At 32.6% G+C, this 21,836-nt stretch overlaps 1 protein-coding gene across 3 annotated transcripts in view; it reads left to right on the plus strand.

The window, feature by feature from the left end:
- LOC140437166 (protein I'm not dead yet-like) overlaps positions 1-18,811 on the plus strand; it is a 156,315-nt gene extending 137,504 nt beyond the window's left edge. For all 3 annotated transcript variants that reach the window (XM_072526512.1, XM_072526511.1, XM_072526513.1), the window contains exons 5-7: positions 3,091-3,404; positions 14,380-14,760; positions 16,859-18,811. In XM_072526512.1, the coding sequence (XP_072382613.1) occupies positions 3,091-3,404; positions 14,380-14,760; positions 16,859-17,110 (947 nt within the window). In that variant the 3' untranslated portion in view covers positions 17,111-18,811. The remainder of the gene's footprint in view (positions 1-3,090; positions 3,405-14,379; positions 14,761-16,858) is intronic.
- Positions 18,812-21,836: the final 3,025 nt, after the last annotated feature.

Below are 21,836 nucleotides of genomic sequence, written 5' to 3' on the forward strand. Positions count from 1 at the left end.
TCCTTTTCTGGATATATATATATATATATATATATATATATATATATATATATATATATATATATATATATATATAAATGTGTGTGTGTATATACGTGTATGTGTTGGTACTTAATATTCAAATCGAGTGGCGCGAAATTCCTAGAAAAAGTGGATTGCTGCCTAGGTAAAACAGTTTTTACTCTTCACAAGCCGAAGTAATGTTACGCTTGTGACAAAAAAGAAACAAAATTTTCTACGATTTACTATAAAAAAAGCTATGCATGTATGCATGTATGCATGGGTATAGAGAACGAAGGCGAAATCTCCTGGAAGCATTATCCTCCTCAAGGAGTTAAAGGAAATAAGTCCAGGGACCACAAAGACAGGCTTTGCGAATAAATGAATGTTGAGGCCCTCCAGATTAGAAAATTATAAGAACCAATATCTATCAGCTAGTAACGAGAAGTGAATTCACAAAAGCCGAGCATGGTCCTGTGGTGTACAAGGTAGTTAAAAGTAAAAACTAAAAAATACTAGTAACACTTTAGTGTACCTAGATATTTTCTCAATAAATTTAAGTTTGAAATAAATTACTGATTGTTTTAATATGAACAGATCGTAATACTAATCCAACAGGAAACAATAAATAAAGAATAATTACAATAGGTAATTTTATGGATCTTATTTGGATGTCAATTATTTTATATAGTGTGGAAGCCACTTACGGAATAAAATTGTGTCTTATTTAAAAATATTATATTTCAGTATAAGTGGATATTGAGGTCTTTAAAACACGCGCGAGCACGACGGTGCAGTCGGAGTGCTCGAAATAGAGCAAATGTTTGAAAGACCACTTATCCACGAATACTTTAGGCTATTTTTTTATTGGTACACTTTAAAATCATGTATTATTATTACAAAAAATTAAAATAAGAGTTATTAATGTAAAACTGTTGAATTTGTGATGTACACCAGTATACCTTTCGTTGTTATGGAATATGTTGAACAAGAAAAACAAAAATTAATTTGCAATCTGTCACATAAGATTAATATTGTTATTACTCGTTGCATATTTCTTAAAAATGAGTTCTAACATTGATTTCTTAAATAGTAAAGCAGAATCGCGGTTAAATAACACAAAAATCGGAAGACGCTTATAAAAAAGAATATGACAAGTTCATTAAATGGATGGAAGAGCAAAAGGTAACAGATACAGATTAACGAGTTGGTAGTATTAATATGAACAGCATTTCCGCTTATTTAAAAAACGGATGTATAAATATTTCAAACAATACCAATAGTCCAGTCGTCAGAGAGTTGACCCCTAAAAATCATACGAACAAGATGGATTTTAAAGAGAATATTAATTTTGGAACCACAAAAAAGATACAAAAAAGTTTACTATTTTTACCCCCAGGTTTCCCACTAAAACTCTCCTGGCAGAAGGGTAAACACGCAAAAAAATCAATTTAACAAGAATCTGTACACCGTAGAAAAAAATATTTTAAATAAAAAATGTAGCTGGGATAACTTCAAACATAAATGTTCATAGGCATTTTTTACGTAGAATTAACCGTTCTCTTAGAAACAACGCTTGAAGCGACCGTCGATTTTGCATGTCAGTTACGCGCGCGAAATCAATTTTAATTTTCAATAAAATTTGTATCAGCTAGACGGTGAAAATTCGATAACTTTTGATTCAAGTGACCTATCAACAAAAATCAAGATGTGTTTTACAGGTAAAGAAATTAGCTTTCGTATGTTGATTTTGCACAATAGGGACTCAGACTAAATATCACAAAAACCAAATGGATGTTAGTAAGCAAAACCCAACAACCACCACACCAACTGATATTGGACAATGAAAGAATTGAACACGTGGATTCGTACATCTACTTTCCAGCCGATTGCCAACGTTCGGAACGGACAAAGCACATGAAGAAGAAGAATATAGATTTTGTGTTTTGCTGCAAATAAACTAAGATTTTATACAGGTGTTAAAATAAATAAACGTGGCACGATTTTTGCCATTTTTTATGATTCTCCTCCTCCTCCTTACTCCTGTCAGATCAGATCAATATTTAAACTGTTGATGTTGCCATGGTAACTTTAAAACACGCGCGTTTTTGAAAGTTGAATTTAAACACGCTGAGGCGTACTTTAAATAAGCGAAATGGGATACCAATAAAAAATATATATAAAAAACGCTGAAACCTGTCACCTTTTAAATCTAAATGAGCGCTTTTTATACACAAATTTAAATGTACAGGGTCATTCACGCAAGTTTAGCAAAGTCCATAATCTTTTATGTGTGGTTATATACCGTCTTGTAGAATTTCCTACCTGTAGATTTAAATTTGAATTTATTTGTGCTATTATAATACACAGTTAATATTATAATATATATATATTTTGTTTGTCTGACATTTCAATGCTTTTCGGTAGTAATTAATAAATTAGTGAGACCAAGTCGAAAGTTCTCATACCTTGCTGCACTAGTCATCCACTACTTTTCTGCTTTAAAGTTGCATATTTCTTTTGGATTTTTCATGTTTAAGAAAGCCCGCTGAGCATAAGAAATATGTTTTTTTGGGACGTCACTATAATAAAAACTTTCCGTCACTTGATTTTAATGAATTATATTAATTTATTTGTTTTTCAATTTGTTTTTAGAATATCATTTAGGTGGTTACCAATAATATTTTTATTAAATATATTTTTCTATTCTGTTTTTACAATCGTTACATTTCAGTCTTCTTTTTCATTCATAGTCTATTAGTTTCCTACTTCGTATATGTATGTGGCATCAAGGTCTCACTATTTCTGTAGCGATTTTGTTTAACATAGGTTTTTTTTTTCGTTCATACATTTTCTCTATTCTTTTTTAAGTCGGTTACTACAGCGTAGGTCGTTTTTATTATTTTTATTTTAATACTTTCACCGGTAATGAAAAAGAAACTAAATTGATGTTATTAACATGCCTAATCTATTATATTAGCTATAAAATTGATGAATTGGGTTTTTTGATTTAAATGCCAAACCCTGCCTTTCTTACTTATTCTTTATAAATCATTTATTTCTAGTAATACAAAATCATATCTTTTTCAGGTGTTGAATTTACAAAATGGATGATCCTCAATATCCCCCTCATGTTAATGATGATGTATTTAGGTATTATCTGGATGCAGTTCTGGTTCATGGGTCTCTTCAGGCCGAACTCAGTAGACGCAAAAAAGATCAGAGTCGGTCAGCAAGGTGAAGCTGTAGCCAAAAAGTTAATCAACCACCAGTTGGAGCAACTTGGACCAATGTCCTTTCACGAAAAGGCGATTGGGTTGTGTTTCTTGTTGTCCATAATTTTGTGGTTCTTCAGAAAGCCGCAGTTTGTTCCTGGATGGGCTGAACTTATCACTGATCATAAGGTACGTTATAATAATTTTTGCAACTATGCAATAGTAGTACACTAACGAGACAAATGTTAAAATTCAGAACTCCAAGAAAACGGTATACACACTGATACTTACATCTTGAAACGTCACACAGTGTAGTGTACTTTTACATATTCTTTTACACGGTCATTCTGGCGCTGTTTAGTGAGTTAGTGTATTTTTTTATACTAACATTTACAGGTGAACATAAACCAATACTATATTTTTGACAGTGAACACAAATTGTAATTTACAAATGCTATAAGTATTTGAGTTTTTTTTATTTCCAATTGAAAAATCGTTCTCAAAATACTTAAAATATTTTTTAGTTAGAAATTAAAAAGTGACAAATATATTTTTTTTAATTATCATTGCGGTCTTTTCCCAAAACACGAACTAGTTAATGTGAAAATGGAACAAGGAAATATTTTCTAAATCATATTAACTAGGTACCACGAAATATTAGATTGCTTTAATTTACCAAATATTTCTTTTATTATTAACTTTTAAGGTAAGCGCGCATTTTACTGAGTCTAAACTACAAGTTTTCGGCGCGTTTTGATGTAAATCAATCTGTTTTGTTTCCGTAAAATGAGCGCTGATTACACAAAGATATTAAGTTTGTGACGGGTAGCTCTTTTAGACAGTAGACTCAGTAAAACATAGGTTCAAATTAAATAAAAATATATTCGTAATAAATAAATAACAAAATAAAATTAGATCCTAGGTAATATATACATACAATAAAAATTAACTTCCATCCTAGCGACGACGGCATCGACGGCGATATGACCCACTGTTTAATATCTGCAAAAATATAATACAAGTAATAACCTAAAATCTAAATAGCGGAGATATTTAAGTAATAACCTAAAATCAATTACGGTGCGGTCATACACACAGACGGTAGGAAACGGGCCAAAGGAATAGAGATGGAACGGGCCAATCAACACACGGCCCGGCGAGGAACGGACGGTGACTAATCAGTACTTGAACCGCCACTAGATTAATACTCTAACAGAAGCGGTTGGTCTTCAGTCAATACCCTAGGGCCAGTGGAGTTGTTATCAGATCAATACTTATACGGTCGAAGGCCTTCCATCTCCTCCAGCGCACATCAATGGAGAAGGAACTTGTGGTGGGGATGCGTGTGTACGAAGCACTGACGGTACCGAGGTGATGCATGTCGTTACAAGTTGGCGACTATCGTGATGGGTTCGTTGCGGGCGCATCTGGACAAGTGCTAGCTTGTCTTAAAAAAAGCATAAGGGAATAAAAAAATATTTCTAATACGAAAAAAGAACGGTTTTGAAATTAAAATAAAAATTAATATTTATTTGTAAAATATTACATTAAATTGTTCTTTCGATTAATAATGATTAAAGCTTTTACCTCCTTAAGCCCTATTTTAACAGGATGCCTTATGTTTCCAGCGTGACTAGCGTAAGGTGATTTCATTTGCCAATATTATTCGCTGAGAAATACTTTCAACAAGAATAGATATAACAATAAATACTCTTATAATAAATCTATAATTTGTTATACAGAATATTGTACTAATAACAAAATGTTTATTATTAAAATTACTCCTAAACTTTTAAGAACAGTTAAACCCCATTAACCTTTACCCATTATCGAAAACTTGAGTACTTAGGACATGTGATGAGAGGGAAAAAATATGCATTATTACAACTTATTATGCAAAATCCGAGGAAAGCGAAATGTGGGAAAACGAAGAATATCCTGGCTTAAAAACTTAAGGGAATGGTTTGAATGCAGTAGTGCAGAACTTTTTAGAGCGGCAGTCAACAGAGTAGGGGAAAGGCACCAAATTTGAGACACTTTTTTTTTGAAAAACAAATATAATACAGAATATTCAAAAGTTTTTAAAACATCTATTTCAAAAACTTAAATTTAATGTTTCTAGAACACAACAAAAAAAAAATAAAGCGAATAAAACATATATTTTTGCAAAAAAGTACATTTAATTTTCGAAATACATTTAATTTTTTTGCGACATTTAAAATTAAAAATAAAAGGTGTCCTAATTTGGGATAGCCAGGTATCTAAACTTGAGACATGTAACTTAATTTGAGATACTATTCAAAAAAGCCCTTTCCTTCGCAGAAAAGGCAAATAAATGTGCTGGGCTTTATTTCTCTACAGTCTTCATGTGCCCACCTGCCACATTGGTAACACTTTGCCCATCGGTCGCCATATCTATCGTTGGAAAATTTGCCGGTGCAAAATAAACATTCCACGTCGTCTTCTTCACTTTCGTTGGACGATGAATCAGCTAATGGAAAGTCTTCACTGCTATCTGAGCTTGAATTCGAAAAAGCTTTCCGCTTCCTTCTTGACGTTTTGCCTTTTGATGTAGAAGGTTGACCTACGTCTTCATCTGCTATTTCTTCTTCGGGCGTTGCTGTTTTTTTTTATCTAACACCTTTTGTTGAAATGTTTTTTTTTTGAGCAAATTCACAATCCAAGTTTAGCTGGGATACTAGTTTTTTTGCTTTTTTCTTCTGCAAACTTTGCTCTAATTCTTCTTTGTAGGGCGTTAAAGTAATTACTGAAGCCTTTCCTGATCTGGCATGTGGTTTTTTAGTGGTATCTCTCTTATATGTAGGGATTGGACAGATGTCTTTCGGAGAAACAAGTTGTTGATGAGGTAGTGGTGGACTAGGAGTTCTATGTTCTCGCATTGGATGATTTGGTTGTTCATGGTTTGGTTCTATTATTTGTTCGTCCCTTTCGTTTTGTGTTTTTAAGTGCTCTTGAATTCCAAATTCAAAGTCCCTAAAAATATGGCGACAAATAGGGACCAGTCCAGTTTTTCGAAAACCATTGCAAGATATTTCCATCGTCGCAGCTTTGTTATACGCTCTACAAAAAATACTTTCAACGGCATAAGACGACACAACACTTAACTAATTTTCTCTAAGCCAGTTTTCTATTTCTTGTGCGTAGTAAGTTTTCAGCGGTGCCATAAAAGCAACATCCAACGGTTGCATTTTATGTGTAGAATGTGGTGGGAGGCAAATAATCGTTACATGATTTTGTTTGGCCAAATCTATTAGAGCAACGTTTCTCGTATGAGAATAGTGACCATCAAGGACGAGAAGAACAGGGTCTGCAGCTGAAGGTTTAGTGAATTTTATGACCCAACCTGACACATGGCATTCTGCGACTGCTCCAGTGGGAGCTCCTAGCATCAACTCTGTTTTCATATTTTTTCTAGGGAAGATTAATAATGGTGGTACGAAAACTCCTGCAGCATTCATACATGTAATAGCAGTAATCAGCTTGCCCCTTTCTGCTGAAGTAAGGGACGAAACCTGCTTCTTCCCTTTCATGGAAATTGTAGGTAAGGCCCGTTTCGTCTACATTGAATATACGTTGTGCAGGGTTAGTAAGCTTAAGATATTCTGGTTCATACAGGTCAAAGAACTTGGATACATTTTCAGAAGTAAAAGATTTTACTCGAGCACATGACATTCCCTGAGGAGTACGCATTGAAAGCGTCGGATGCCTTTTTAGAAAGAGCCTCAACCATTTCTTTCCGGCTGATTTTTTGACTTCGCTAAATGGATGTGGTATTGAGTTTCGTATTGCAAGTTGAAATCCCAGTCGTTTTGTATCACGCACTCTTAACCCGAAATAACGTTGCTCCATAGTTAGGGCATACTCAACCAACTCATTTTCTAATTCCAAAGGAAGAATAGGTCGGCGGCCAATTGATATCCCGACGAGTTCTTCTGGAGTCTTGTCTGATTTTACATATCGTTCTAAGGTACCTTTTGGTACTCCAAAAACTTTTGAGGCCTTCAAATAGCCCATCTCTCTATTTCTTACTGTATTTACAGCCCGTATCATATCATTTGCTTTCCATTTTTTTTTATTTTTTGGCGGCATCATTTTTGTTGGTTATGTATGCCACACAATTACCGTTTAATTTGCATAAAATGTATTAACGAATATTAAACTAACAAAAAAAATAATTGGAGTAAATGTAATCATCTTACCTTGATGTATTGTAAGTTTTTATAAATTCCGAAAAAAATTTGTATTATGTGTAAATCAAATTAACGTCGACAAAACAACAAAGGTCACTTCTAAGCGTCAACTAAAAGCAGATCTACCACTACTGCACACAATGATCAGTTTTCAATATTTTCACTAGATGTCACCCTATCGTACACAAATATACGACGGTGTCTCAAATTAGGCGCCTGTCTCGAATTCGGTGCCTTTCCTCTACGCATAGCCATGATGATTTACAACCTTCGATAGAAGATGGAACTTAAAGAAGAAGAAGTAAAACCCCATTTTGAAATTTTAATATCTGTCCATTCATCCATTCTATGACTCTACACCCAAATTCGAATCTTGGCCTTCTTTAGAAAAAACCTCTCCATTCGGAGAGTGTCTGCCATACTCCTCCACGATCGAAATTCAAGGAGATTTGTCTGTTTCAATATTCTGTTTCTCTTTTTAAATGTACTTATCCACTTCTTCATTCGCATAAATTTCTATCCCTTAGTAACAGCTTTTCGGCTATAAAGTTAGCATTAATATTGTTAACATTAACAATAATTCCTTGCAGTTCACTTTTCTAATTTTATCGTTTTTGGCCAATATCTCGATTTTCCGGGGTTGAGTTTTGCGCAATTTTTTATAATTTGTTTAAAAATTGTTATAAATAAATGGGTTGCCATAAAAAATGTTTGGTAAACTTATAAGCATAGAATATTGGCATCATAATTGATTGAAACAAGTTTTAGCTTGTGGGTATGAAATGGGCTCGTTTCCACAAAAGACTATCTGGTTCATGTAAAAGTATGATGTTAACTCCTAAAGAGATAAAGACTATCTACATTTTTTAAGTTGTCAACTGTCAGTTGTGTTGTGTTAAATATGTATAGTAAGAGTAAACAGGGCCGGAACTAGGAGATTTGTCAGATGGAGCAAAGATCTGTTTGCCGCCCCCTTTCCCTCCCAAAAAAGAATAATATCTCTGTAAGTTATTTTTTTAGATGCAGTAGTTTTAGGTTAAATTAATGAAGGATTGTGGTTTGTGTTTAATTGATATTATAGTTAGATTATAGAGTCTCTCCTGTTCCATTGTACTTCTCATGCTTTTAGTTCTTAATGATTTTAAGCTTGCTAAAACTTCGTTTTTCGGATGACACTGTAACTGGCAGCGTGAGAAACATTCTCAGTGTAGTAGTAACGTTAGGGTAGTCTTAAAACTTACCCTCAGTAATGTGGGTTACACTAAAACGGTAACACTTACAATTTACGCAGGTTACATGTAAAGCCGACGATAACCACAACTATGACTTGGTGTCTGTTTGCTTAGTTTACTGTTTACTGAAAGCAGAGTTGTGAAAGGGGGTAAAATAGAAGAGATGCTTGCGTAATGAACTTTCATTTATCGAAAATCTGGATCGGTTGGAATCGTCATCTGATTCTGAAGAAGAAACAGAAGGAAAACAGTTTTATATGTGTTGGAACAAACAGAAAATGAGTTGAAATTTATTACAGAGAAGTATGTGTAAGTTTAAATACAAAATGTTAATATGTTACATTTTATTTCTTACGTAATTAAGCTTGTAACAACTGCATTAGAGAGGTAAATTAGGGAGATTAAAAGGATGATGCATTATATTTCCTCCTACAGATGAAGAAATAGCATCCACTAAACTAACATTTTTTGAGGCAGCTAGGTTCCCAAATTCACTTGGCACGTTGGATTGTACCTACATTAAGATCGAAAACACGATAGCAATAAATAACTTTGACAATAGTGATGTTATTTACATCTTATAATTATAGGTGGAGATGATGTAGAGCTGTATAGAAACAGAAAAAGGCCACTTTTTCATAACTTACAAAAGTAAACAAACTTAATTTACAAATAACTAACTACTAAATAAACTCGGTTCGCTAATCCCAGTCCGAACTGTCTAGTGAATTTAGTAATTATTTTTTTGCGAAGTTAGTTACTTTTTGACAGACTAAAAGTGGCTGGAAATTACTATACAACCAAGCACCCGTACTCATAGCCAATATTAATAGTAAACAAACTAAATAGTAAATAAAATAGAACTTTGCGAATTACCGACAATCAATATTTATTTATCTGCACCATATAATAAATAGTTATGTTAAATTATAACAACTAAATATATATTTTTTAAATATATACTACCCAAAATTTGATGGGTTTAGTATACACTTCGACTATTTAGAATAATTCTTCTTTTTTTAAAGAAAGAAGTCTGTAATAGCAGGATACTTGAGCTATTAATACTGAGAAGTAGGAATTGTTGTGTTGTAGGTTTCCGACAATGAATCTGTCAAAATTTATCCGAACTAAGCGAATGGAGTTTACTAAAATAACTATAGCAGGATAAAACTGAATAAAACCAATTTGGCAAACAAACAATTCAATAATAACAAATAGAAAAAGTAAGGTTATGACATTTTATTCTTCTGTTTATTTATCAAAAATAGTTCAAACGTACCCGATTTAATGCCTTAGAAAGAATTTCCTAGATAAGCAGTTCTTTTAGATGTAAAACGCTATTGTTCCTAAGTATTGACTTGGAAAGTTCCTTTCGATAAGAAATACTTCCGAAGGCAACTGTTTATGTATCTTTGGTGAAATCGGACATTTGTATCAGTAGCTGGCCTAACAGGATAATACTTACTCACATCACAATCCAATAATATTAAACAATATTAATTTTGGTATTATTTTGAAAAAAAATTGAATAATTTATTGTTTTTTAATGAACTTTTCAAATTTTCCTTCTGACCCTTCTGAAATATGCCGCCCGGGGCACGTGCCCCCTGCCCCGCCCTAGTTCCAGGCTTAGGAATAAAATATAATAAATGTAATGCAATAAAATAAAAATTGTAATAAATAGTAATAATCATTATTGGAATTTTACAAAATTACCAAAACTAATAAAATGGTTTTTGTTTTATCTGAATTTGATTTTGCATGTGTTAACAGTTTTTGTATACTTTAACAATAAATTGGTGATTATAATGTTAAAAAACTAATATTAAAATGAAGAAAATACGCAGTTATTAGTTGGCTTTGATTACGTCGTAAAACGTATTTGTTTATATTATTTTTTTCTTCAATAATCAGTATTGCACATTAGAACTTTACTCAACTGATACGGTTCGTCAACATTCCGTTCTTAGAAGAGATCGTGGCCTTTGTTTCTTTATTCTTCGCCCTCTCTTTATCGATATCTAAAGAGGGAAGTTCGAAGTCGATTATTACTTCATTAATTATTGCTTTATTTATGTGACAAACGTATAACAGATTTAATTGCTGCAGTAACGCCTTGTTCGTTATAAAAGATTAATTGAGATCGACCCAATTTTTTTCAAAAGACAAATTAGTTAGATTACATTGTGATATGAGTTAGTCATAACAATGGATGGTAAATAGGATAACAACTGCGTTCATTGATTCATATAAATTTAAAACGACAACGTATATTTAAGTTAAGTGTACTATTACAAAGTTGCTATTGTATTATTGGCAGCTTTTTTTTTATTAAACTAACATTAAAATTCTGTGCTCTGTGCGTAAAGAGAGTTAAGTCCTAAAACACTGTTTTGAGATAAATGCGTTTCAAGTTTGCAATAATCTCTTCGAGTTATACTTTTGGAGTTTTTATAAGCATGTATCCCTCAAAATTATTTTAAATATTTTTGATCATCTAAATATTTATTTCTCTCAATAACATAATCAATAAATAATATAAACAAACCATAGAAGTATCATAAAAAAATAATAAAGTTTTTCTTACATGGACTTAACACAATTTGCACAAATAACATGAAGTTAACACGCTTAACGCATAACACAGGCTATTATAAATAACATAAAAGATAATATTTAATAATAATAATTGGATTCTTGAGACCAACGTAGGTTTTAATAAATATTAATACAAGAACATTTAGCAAGAAAAAAAACTTCTGTTTATTCATTTAAGTGATACTAAACCAAGTAAGTTCTATTTAATAACAAAAATAAAGAAAAACTGATATGAAAAACGAATTAATATTTTTTTCAAGTTTTATTTAATATTTACATTTTTTCCCTTCTTCCTACCAGTTTATTTCTTTGCTTTATTTTCTTGGCCAGCTGTCATCACATTTACTTTCTTTCTTTTATCAATTGGTTGCACTCGCTCGGTTGTTCAATCTCTTCATTTTCTTCAAGCAGGTCGAGGAGGTCATTTCTTTTCTTCTTAGGTATAGGATTTTGTCCTGGGTAACGTAAATTAGGGTTCATTTTGTTAATGGTTTCTTTGCCTCGTCTTTTAAAACTAATGCATTGAAACGGTGGATTAAGGTCTAAGGAATTCTTATAGTAAATTATTTCAGGCTCGTTTTTGACAAACTTCAGCCACTGTACATCTCTCCAGCTAAAATTGTTTTCAACAACATCATCTTTTCGCTGCTGAAGGTCGGTTTTTAGCAGCTTAGCAAAGTCAAAGAAGTTATCTTGATTCATCTCCTTCACCACAAAAGGGCGTTTCTTACCAGTGCTTTGTATAAGTTGGGCCCAATCATGAGGATGATGAATGTTTCCAGCAAAAACTGTTTTGTTTTTTTCAATAAGGGCGTGTGATGTATCACACTCCATGTGCAAAAAATATATGGTTAATCTCTTCTAAGTTAGGAAAATTTTGCAGCGCTACCATACACATAGCAGCTACATGAGTATTCTTGTTTTAACCACCGCATGTATCTGAGTACATGATCAAAATTTTTACAACAGGCTTTATAGCTTCACAAATAAATTTATATACACATAAGCCAACTTCATTAGCACCTCTGCCAGCTACACCTTCATGCCAAAGGTAAGAGTAAGTTGTGCCGTCACTGCAGTCGTAAACTGTTAGATTGAAAGTCCAAAGTTGGCGTTTATAGATGGCTACAGAACTATGCATGAGTGGAGTGGGAAGGCATTGCTGCATGTCAAATGTCACAGTTTTGGTTGAATCATTAACTTTTGAATTTTCTTTGTCTAACTTTTTAGACTCGTACGCATACTCAGCGTTATCAAGGTGGTCATTTTTTGTTTTAAAAACTCCTGATTTTCATTCTCATACTTATTTGAACATATTTTCAGTTGCATGTCTAACCTATCACATTTTGAACAGATCTACTTTAGGCTTTTTAATTTTAAAATTTAAGTTATGGAACTCCTCAGAAACCTTAGTATAGCTGACCGGTTTTGAACTGCTTTCAGATAGAGTACGCTTGTATTCTTCATAGAGTGCCACTATCGTCAAATGTGGAGAAACAAATTTTTTCCCACAATCTCGTCTTGAGTAGTGACTTTCATAAGCTGGGATTTCAATTAAAAATTGATTTACTTTATTCTTTTCTTCTTCAGTTATAAAGGTTTTTCTAAAATTTCCTCTTTCATCCGGTTGGATTATGCCAGAAGAAGATGATCTTTTCCGACTTCTCCGACTTTCTCCGAATACTTTTAAGAAACAGTTCTTGCAAACAACAACTCTGTTACCATCAACTTCAATGTGATACTTGACACTAGTCTGTCTAAATGTTTCACTATTTTCTTTCCTTTCTCTTCTTGTTTTAGGTTCATCTAACTTTAATAATGACGCTGTGTAACTACACCTCCTGCTATAGTCATTCATCTCCCAATAATCTGCGAAGACCTTTTTACAGATATTGTCCGAAACCTTTTCAGCACACACAGTTTCTACACAAATCTAATTTTTTTGCCTATCTAGCTTTTACTGGTTTTCCTTCGCTTGTTTTGTATTCCATGCCTTGATTCCTCAAAGTCTTTCTTTCTTCTCTTATTCTCCTGCTTTCGCCTTTTAATCCTCTCTTTCCTATCATTCCAGCTTTTGTAAGAGGAACCTGTGCAGGTATTGCTGTAATACAAGTACTGGATGTCTCAACAGAGTTTTCTTTTTCATAAGTACCTTGATTAATTTCATTTACAAATTTATCCGTGTCTTCAGCTTCTAATGGTAAAACAGTTAGTTCTGTTTGTATATCTGCTCCAAAATAATTAGCACTTACTGGTACCAAATCTGTGTAGGTCTTACTGTCCATCGACTTCCTTTTTTTATGTACAGCTTCTTATTCATCACCTGATGAGTCTTCATGTTTCTTAAATATTGTTTAGTGTATAGAGTGATATGTCTAAATTTAGGACTTAACACGCTTTACACAATTAGTATTGATTGTTTTTCATTAGTGAAAAATGAATATCTCAGTTTAGCAATGGAATTTAACTTGACACATTATACACACATATAGATATCATATTCTAACATGCAGTTATTGCATTGTCTAAATTTGACCACTTTTGGACAAACTTTTTTTAGTGTTTTATTCATTACAATGAAAGAAATTGCTTATGGTGTCCATGACCAGAGTATCTACCCTACTTCAGTTAATGCGTGCAAACCTCTGCAAATTACTGAACACTCACAATAAAAAATATATATAAACTTGATTGATAATTTTACGGCCTTGACAATAATCCCACTCTTCAGAATTGCTAACACTGGTCACAGTACAAGTAGAAACGTCCAAAGGTAGTAAGTTTTAGGCTCGAAATTGGGCGAAATTAAATTTTTGTCGGTCTAAGAGAAGAGACGTTAACACTGGAAGGTTAAGAATCACATCATTGTAGCCTATCTACCATATTATTAATCTAAATTCGAAAATCTATTATTTATCTAAACATATTATTTTTCGAAATAATAATCTACAGAACCTGGAAAAGATAATATTTTAGAAAAATATTTTCAATAATTTTTCATTTATTTTCGTCGTAATCCTTTCATGTTTACATATAACATTTTTTAAGGTCTTTATTATCTAACTTAAATCGTAAACGCTAAACTTCTTTTTGTTAATAAAATATTTTCTCTGTTTTTAGGTGAAAGATGCAACTGCAGCTTTGATAGTAGTAATGATCATGTTCGTCGTTCCCGCGAAACCTGATTTTATATACATTTTTAGTGGTAATGATCAGATAAGGCCAAAAGTTGCTTCAACGGCTCTTATCTCGTGGAAGATCGTCCAACAAAAAATGCCGTGGGGACTACTGTTTCTTCTCGGAGGTGGTTTCGCAATGGCCGAAGGTTCCAAAGCTAGTGGAATGAGTCATATGATCGCCCAACATTTGAGAGGGTTCACCTCGTTAAATAAGTATTATGTAATGTTAATTTCCGGTTGTATGGGAGCTATGTTAACGCAGTTCTCCAGCAACGTAGCTTGTGCCAATGTTCTTCTTCCAGTGTTAGCAGAGATGTCTGTGGTAAGTAGGGGTTATAGCTTAATATGCCATACCTATCATATATTTGTATAAATAATATTTTTGTCTCCTTTAAGTTTACACTTTCTTTTTTTTTTAATTTTAATTGACTAGAATTCACAGAAATTTATAATTGCAAAACCGGAATAATACAAAATACAGTACAATACCAAATGTTTGAAAGACATAGACCAAGTGTCACCTACCAGGACTCCTTCCTTAGTTTTGTGGTAACATGTGTTCTTCAGATCCTGTAACTTTCGAATATTCTTATTATTCATGTGATCTTTCATGATACGTATCTTTTCTCATTAATTATTTATTGTCTGTGTAAAAAAAATTGTTATAAATATTTATTAAGAAGTATTACAAATAGCAATACTTTGACAATTGATAATATTTTTAAGCATTAGAAGTTTTAAAAACATTGTTTTTCCTGCCTACTTAAAATCTGTCATGAGTCATTGTACTGGTTAGACCTTAGCTGATATATTAAATTATATTTTATTATATACTCCAGTCGTCAGAGACGAAAATGCCACTGAACATCTAAAAATCATACGATCAAGCTGAATTTTTGCTGAGAATATTAATTTTGGGGCCCCAAAAAAGTTGTAAAAAAGTTTACCAGTTTTAACTCCAGACTTCCCCCTAAAACCTCCCTCGCAAAGGGTAAAAACGCAAAAAAATCGATTTATACAGAATTTATACATCGTAGAAAAACATGTTTCAAATAAAAAATGTAGCAGAGATAATTTTAGACAACAATGTTTATAAGCATTTTTTGCGTAGAATGAACCGTTCTCTTAGAAACCACGATTGAAGCCATCGTCGATTTTGCATGTCAGTTATGCGCGCCAAATCAATATTCAATAAAATTTGTATCAGCTCAACGGTAAAAATTCGATATCTTTTGATTCAAGGGACCTGTCGACAAAAATCAAGATGTATTTTAAAGGTAAAGAATTTAGGTTTTGTACAGAGTTTTTGTATTTTGTTGCAAATAAACTCAGATTGTATAAAGGTAATAAATAAATAAACATGGCGCGATTTTTACCATTTTTTATGATTATCACGAGATCAATACAATCTAACCCTTTCATTGACTGACCACTATAAGTTTTGAATATTAGAGCCTAACCTTTAAAAGCTATAGCATGAAATTTTAGTTTTGCGTTTTAACAACAAATGTGAGGCATTTGAAATATGCTTAAAAACGTTGGATTTAAACTTTCACACAACAAATGATCTAAAACATTTAAAACTTTTTTTTTCAATTACGCTAGTACGTTTTTTACAAGAACAAAACTACTGCAATTATCTACATCCAAAACAATCTTCTTAAATGCATTTTCCGTGACGTGTGATTGTTTGTAATGTAAAATATTAAACTCTGCGTTTTTTATTTATATTTGAAATACCTCATATTTGTTACCACAACTCAAAATTGAAATTTCATGTGATAGGTTTTAAAGAATGATCTCTATAAATGAAAAGTTTACTACAACTGGTCAATGAAAGTGATCAATTTCACTTTCACCCGTGATCACGGGAATCGTCAAAAATGGCAAAAATCGCACCACGTTAATTTATTTAACACCTTTATAAAAACTGAGTTTATTCTCGGCAAAATACAAAAACTGCATAAGAAAGCTCCACTCTGCCTTTAAAACGCATCTTGATTTTTGTCGATAGGACATTTGGATCAGAAGATATCGAATTTTTACCGTCCAGCTAATACAAATTTTATTAAACATTGATTTGAAAAGAAAGGTTCATTTTACATAAAAATGCTTATAAAGATTTTTGTTATGCTAATTATCTCAGCTACATTTTTTATTTGAAACATTTATGTTCTACGATGTACAGATTCTTGTTAAATCGATTGTTTCTCGTTTGTACCTACCCCACTGCGAGGGGGATTTTAGAAGAAAGCCCGGGAATCAAAGTGGTAAACTTTTTTGCATCTTTTTTGGGGTTCCAAAATTAATATTCTCTGCAAAATTCAGCTTGTTCGTATGATTTTTAGAGATCAACGGTCTGACCACTGGATTATTATATACTATCATAATATAATTAACAAATATAATTTTTATTGTAGGATGCCAAAATTCACCCGATGTATCTCATGATGCCAGCTGCTCTATGCTGCTCATTTTCGTACTGTCTTCCAGTATCAACACCACCAAATGCCATCGCCAAGGCTCCCTGTAACATGCCTTCCAGTGAGATGTCCAAAGTTGGCATTGGAATGACGATAATTTCCCTGCTCGTACTTTTTACTATCTTCCCGTTCTATGGCAAGCTCATTTGGGACTTTGACACGTTCCCCAAGTGGGCGGAGCCTAACTAACCTTAGTTTGTCAATTATTCGGAATTTGTATCCGGTATTTTGTGGGATAAATTGAGTAATTGCGTCTAAGAATGTGAAATAAAGTATACGTAAAGAGAAATTTAGCATGCAGTATTTTTTTTACTAAAGATAAACAGGGAACAAACATAACTAAAATAGGTAATGGTATATAAAGTAGTTTGTTTATTTTTTTTTATCTGTTTCCAATTAAAATGTGTCTATTTTACTGTTTTTGTTCGTTAGACGAACCGTTCCTGTTGTTACAGTATTTTATAACTATAGTATATCCCCAAAAATACCGGTTAAGAAACCTGATTAGCAATATTACATTATATATACATGTATAATATATATATATATATATATATATATATATATATATATATATATATATATATATATATATGTGTGTGTGTGTGTGTATCATTATTTATTTCTCATATTTTTAAATTCGGTAATCATCTCTTTCCAAAACATATACGGTCACAAATATATCGAGAATACAGAGTAGTATTTTTCTAAAGACAAAAGAAAATAATTACGGACAGTAGGCGCAAAAAACTGTTCTAAACCTTTTAATTAAACTTTATTTGTTTATAAATATTACTGGGCACCATGAGATACTATTTGTAAAAGGCTGAAATCTGTATTGAAAATAAATGTTAAAATTATTCTCCGAATTTGAACACAATAAAAAATTTTGCCAAAATATAGATTTTCCAAAGTAGCCTTGTAAAAGTTAGGCCACGCGTAGTGCAGCCTGGTTATAACAGGTTTCGTTTGATGATTCACCACCCGGTAGAATGGAACAAAGAAAAATGATTAGACCATAAAATTACCATCAGATGATAATGGGATAAAATAGAGTGGAACAAAATTTGAAATTTGTTGCTCCTGAATGTCTGGGAATTTATAGGATATGTAAATATCCTCTCTCAAATAAAGTTTCTACAAAAATTTGACATTGACTAGAGGAACAAAATACATTCTTTTGGTTAACTAATGGTTAACTAACAAAATAAAATGAGAAATAAATACATGAACATTAAATGAAATTCTCGAATGAAAAAATTGTGGCTTGTTCAGCCGAGGGGAATTCAGTTTTCCAGTAGTCATATAAAATAACGGAGGGTGCACTTGTTTTAAATTGCTCAACTCTTAGTTTTTACCAGATTTTGTCAGTGTTAATTATTTTTCACTATCTATTTAAATAGTAAGATATTTTCTAAAATACAAATACATAAATTTATTAAAAGTAAAAGAATTGATTAAAATGTTCAAATATAAACTTTCTGTCCACAAAAAGTTTTTTGATTTAAAATAACATTAGCTTTTAATAAAAAGTTAATTTATAAATAAAGTTATCATTCCACTAATCGTATCTACAATAATTCCGTTTTTGTTACTGTAAAACCGAATCATTTTCGTATTTTTGTTCTATAAGTACCTAATATAGGTATCTTTCATTATATGTGTTCGAAATAAATGTAAATAAATTTTTAAACGTTTTAAATAGGTATCTAATGTTAGCAATTCGTTGTTAAAATTTAAATATACGTATTTTTGTTGCCCTTAGAATAATATGTTGGTGGAATGCATTCAGGAAGAGTGTAAAAAGTACGAAGTGAGATATTTTATAGTATTTTTTAATGGATTATTCAAATTTTAAATCGTTTTAAATAATTTTATTAATAATACGAATATGTATTCATATTATTATTTAAGCAAAAATTTATTTAATATTTATTAAACAATTGTGAATTTAGTATTAAGAACAAAATGTATTTTTATCTAAAAATAAATAATAAAATCAATTTTGTGTTTGTTAAATTAACCAAGTACTTACCTAAATTGCGTGGTAAATTGAAATTATGGCTTGCCACGTTCCCAGCGTTCAAACGCCATTTCATTTTTGCCAGTTCTTCTAATACATCTATGATTTTGGTTATATTTCTGTTTAAGAAATTTCATTTAAGATATAACATTAAATTTAGAGTAGTTTCTGGAGAAGCTGCAAGTGTTAAATTTTGCAGTTTTCATTGCTACTCTTGTAACGATTATCTTGCCTACCACATAGGGTATTACTATAAGTGGTTGAAAGTTGGGGACAGAAATTATTGGGATGGAGATTCTTTCTTCTTTTTTTAAAGTCGGGTTAACTCGAAGAAATATTAACAACTGGATAATTTGCATTTCCCTGAAGAATCGGTAAATGCTGGAAAATTTTAAATTTGGAGTCCTGGAGCATCCGCAGAAGAAGCTCTTTGACACTGCCACGACCATTACTGAAGGGCACTTCAATCACAGGTTCAGGTGTCACAGGCAGAGTGGATCAGCCCTGCCTCTCCAAGACGTCAGCCCATTCGTTCCCTTCCACGCCAGTGTCTCAGATTCAAATCCGAGTCCGCTATCATATACTCCAGCATCTGCATGCTCGTTCATTCTGGACCCGTGAATCAGGTGAGCAATCTTCGATGGATCATTGTAGACTCTCATTGTACTCCTTCTGGTTAGGAAATTGAACCAAGAATGGTGAGAAGATTAGTTAAATTAAATCAAGAAGATAAAAACTTAAATTGGGAGGCCATGCTCTCCTGTATCTACTATTGAGAGCACATGACAACAATCGAGGGCCTGTCTCCAAATGGCACAATGGCTCTTCTGTCCATTTATTCTTAACCAGTATTAAGAGTAGTTGAGACGGTAGGCTGCCGTCGGGGCTTCATGCTCTATAATAAGATGAAGAGGAAGTAATTCCAGCACAGTCTTAATAGCTACTGTGTGAGTGGCTCTCATGGCTCTTGAGATAATAACGCTTGCCAATCGTTGGAGGTGACCACAGAATGGCCGCATACGTATGGTCGCAGTATAGGCTTTATCATGGAATGGTACATCCAATGTAGAATTTTCGGCTGCAGATCCCATTTGGCTCCGAAAGCTCTTCTTCAGGCTCAGAATACTGTAGCGGTATTATGTCGAGATGTTTCTTCAATGAAAGTTTAGAATCCAGCATCACTCCTAGGAACTTCACTGACTTGGAAACCGATAAATCTTTACCATAGAAAGTAAGCTCTCTTGCCTATACAAAAAAATATCAGCGGGTAATAGTGTACTTTGGTTGAATTAGTAGTGTGTTGCCTATGTAGCACAGGACATGATGCTAATAGAAAAGGAATTTGCACATCAAATGCTCGAAAATCGTTTTCGTTTTCTTCTTCTTCCTCTTTATAAGCAATTGTGCTTGTTCGTTGGCGGAATAATACCTCTATCGAAGGTTGTCACTCCATCTTTGGTGACTTATCTCTTGCTATTTTGACGACACGGGTCTCCTCCATTCTGCTTATGTGGTTATTTTATCCTTTATTTCTATTTTGTGTCCATTCATTTATACACTTTACGTTACATTTTTTTCTAATATCTTCACTTCTCTTTCGATCTTTCAGCGTATTTCCTGTAATTCTTCTCAGTACTCTCATCTCTGCTATTTCCAGTAGCATTTGCGTTGTGGTTGTATTCTGAGGCATATGTTATTATTGGTCTTACGCTGGCTTTATAAATTCTTAACTTTATCTCAGCGTTAATGTGTTTCGCCATATAATGTTATTAAGGCATCTTGGCAGTCTATTTGCTGTTTGTGCTTGATCTCTCACTTCTTTGTCCAGGTCTCCATAGCTAAACAGTGTAATTCGCAGGTATTTTATTTCCATTACTTGTTGGTTCTTGGCTGACTACTATTGTTTTAGTTTTCTGAGATGAGATTGTCATATTAAATTCTTTTGCTCTCATGTTAAATCTATCAATATTGCGTCGTATGCGTAACAAAGTATTTTTATTTCTTTGTTTTCCATTCTGTATCCTCTTCCTTTGTTAACGCTTTTGATGATTTCATCCATATTCAAATTAAAGAGCATCTGGCTCAATGAATCCCCTTGTCTTATTCCGCTGCCTATTTCTATAGGTTCTGTAAGTTATCCGTCTATTCTGACTTCGATTTTATTGTTTTGGTAGATGTTTTCATTAGTCTTTATAATAGTTAGGGGAACTTCTCGATTATACAGATGATGGATTACATCTTTGAATCTTACTCTGTCAAACACTTTCTTTAGGTCAATCAGACACAGAAATGCTGCTCTATTGTACTCAAGTAATCTTATCTTTAATAAAATCTTTTTCGGCCATAATATTGAAAAGACCTTCAATGTAACCAAAATTACACTAAAACGAAGACATCAGAGAGGATGTCGAAAACTAGGCACAGTGACAATCTACGCGGTTCAACCCGAAAGCCTGGTGAGTTTCCAGGCTCATTTCCAATCTCCATTTTAAATTATGTTGTGTGATGTATATTTATAATAAGTATTGAGTTCCTTTCCTATCTTTATTTCGTTTATTGTTTTATAGGTATCTGAGGAAAGTGATATTGATGTATAATTTTTTTGCGCTCCTCAATAGTAAAGACAACCAATGAATCGGTATACTTTGAATGTTTTAGCAATAATTATGAATATTTCGTTTTTCTGTTATAAAAATAAAAATAAAAATTTAAAAGACGTATAAAAATTAAAAACCTAATTTTTGGGCCCTATAAATTGGGAGCCCTAGGCACGTGCCTAGGTTGCCTAGGCCTTAATCCGCCCCTGCCGAGGCCACATAAATAAACAATAACATTGTAAAACTGTCAATTTTTTGATTTAACTTAATTTTAACGTTAACTTAAGGTATCTCG

The sequence above is a fragment of the Diabrotica undecimpunctata genome, chromosome 3 (genome assembly GCF_040954645.1).
Source record: "Diabrotica undecimpunctata isolate CICGRU chromosome 3, icDiaUnde3, whole genome shotgun sequence".
NCBI lineage: Eukaryota > Metazoa > Arthropoda > Insecta > Coleoptera > Chrysomelidae > Diabrotica > Diabrotica undecimpunctata.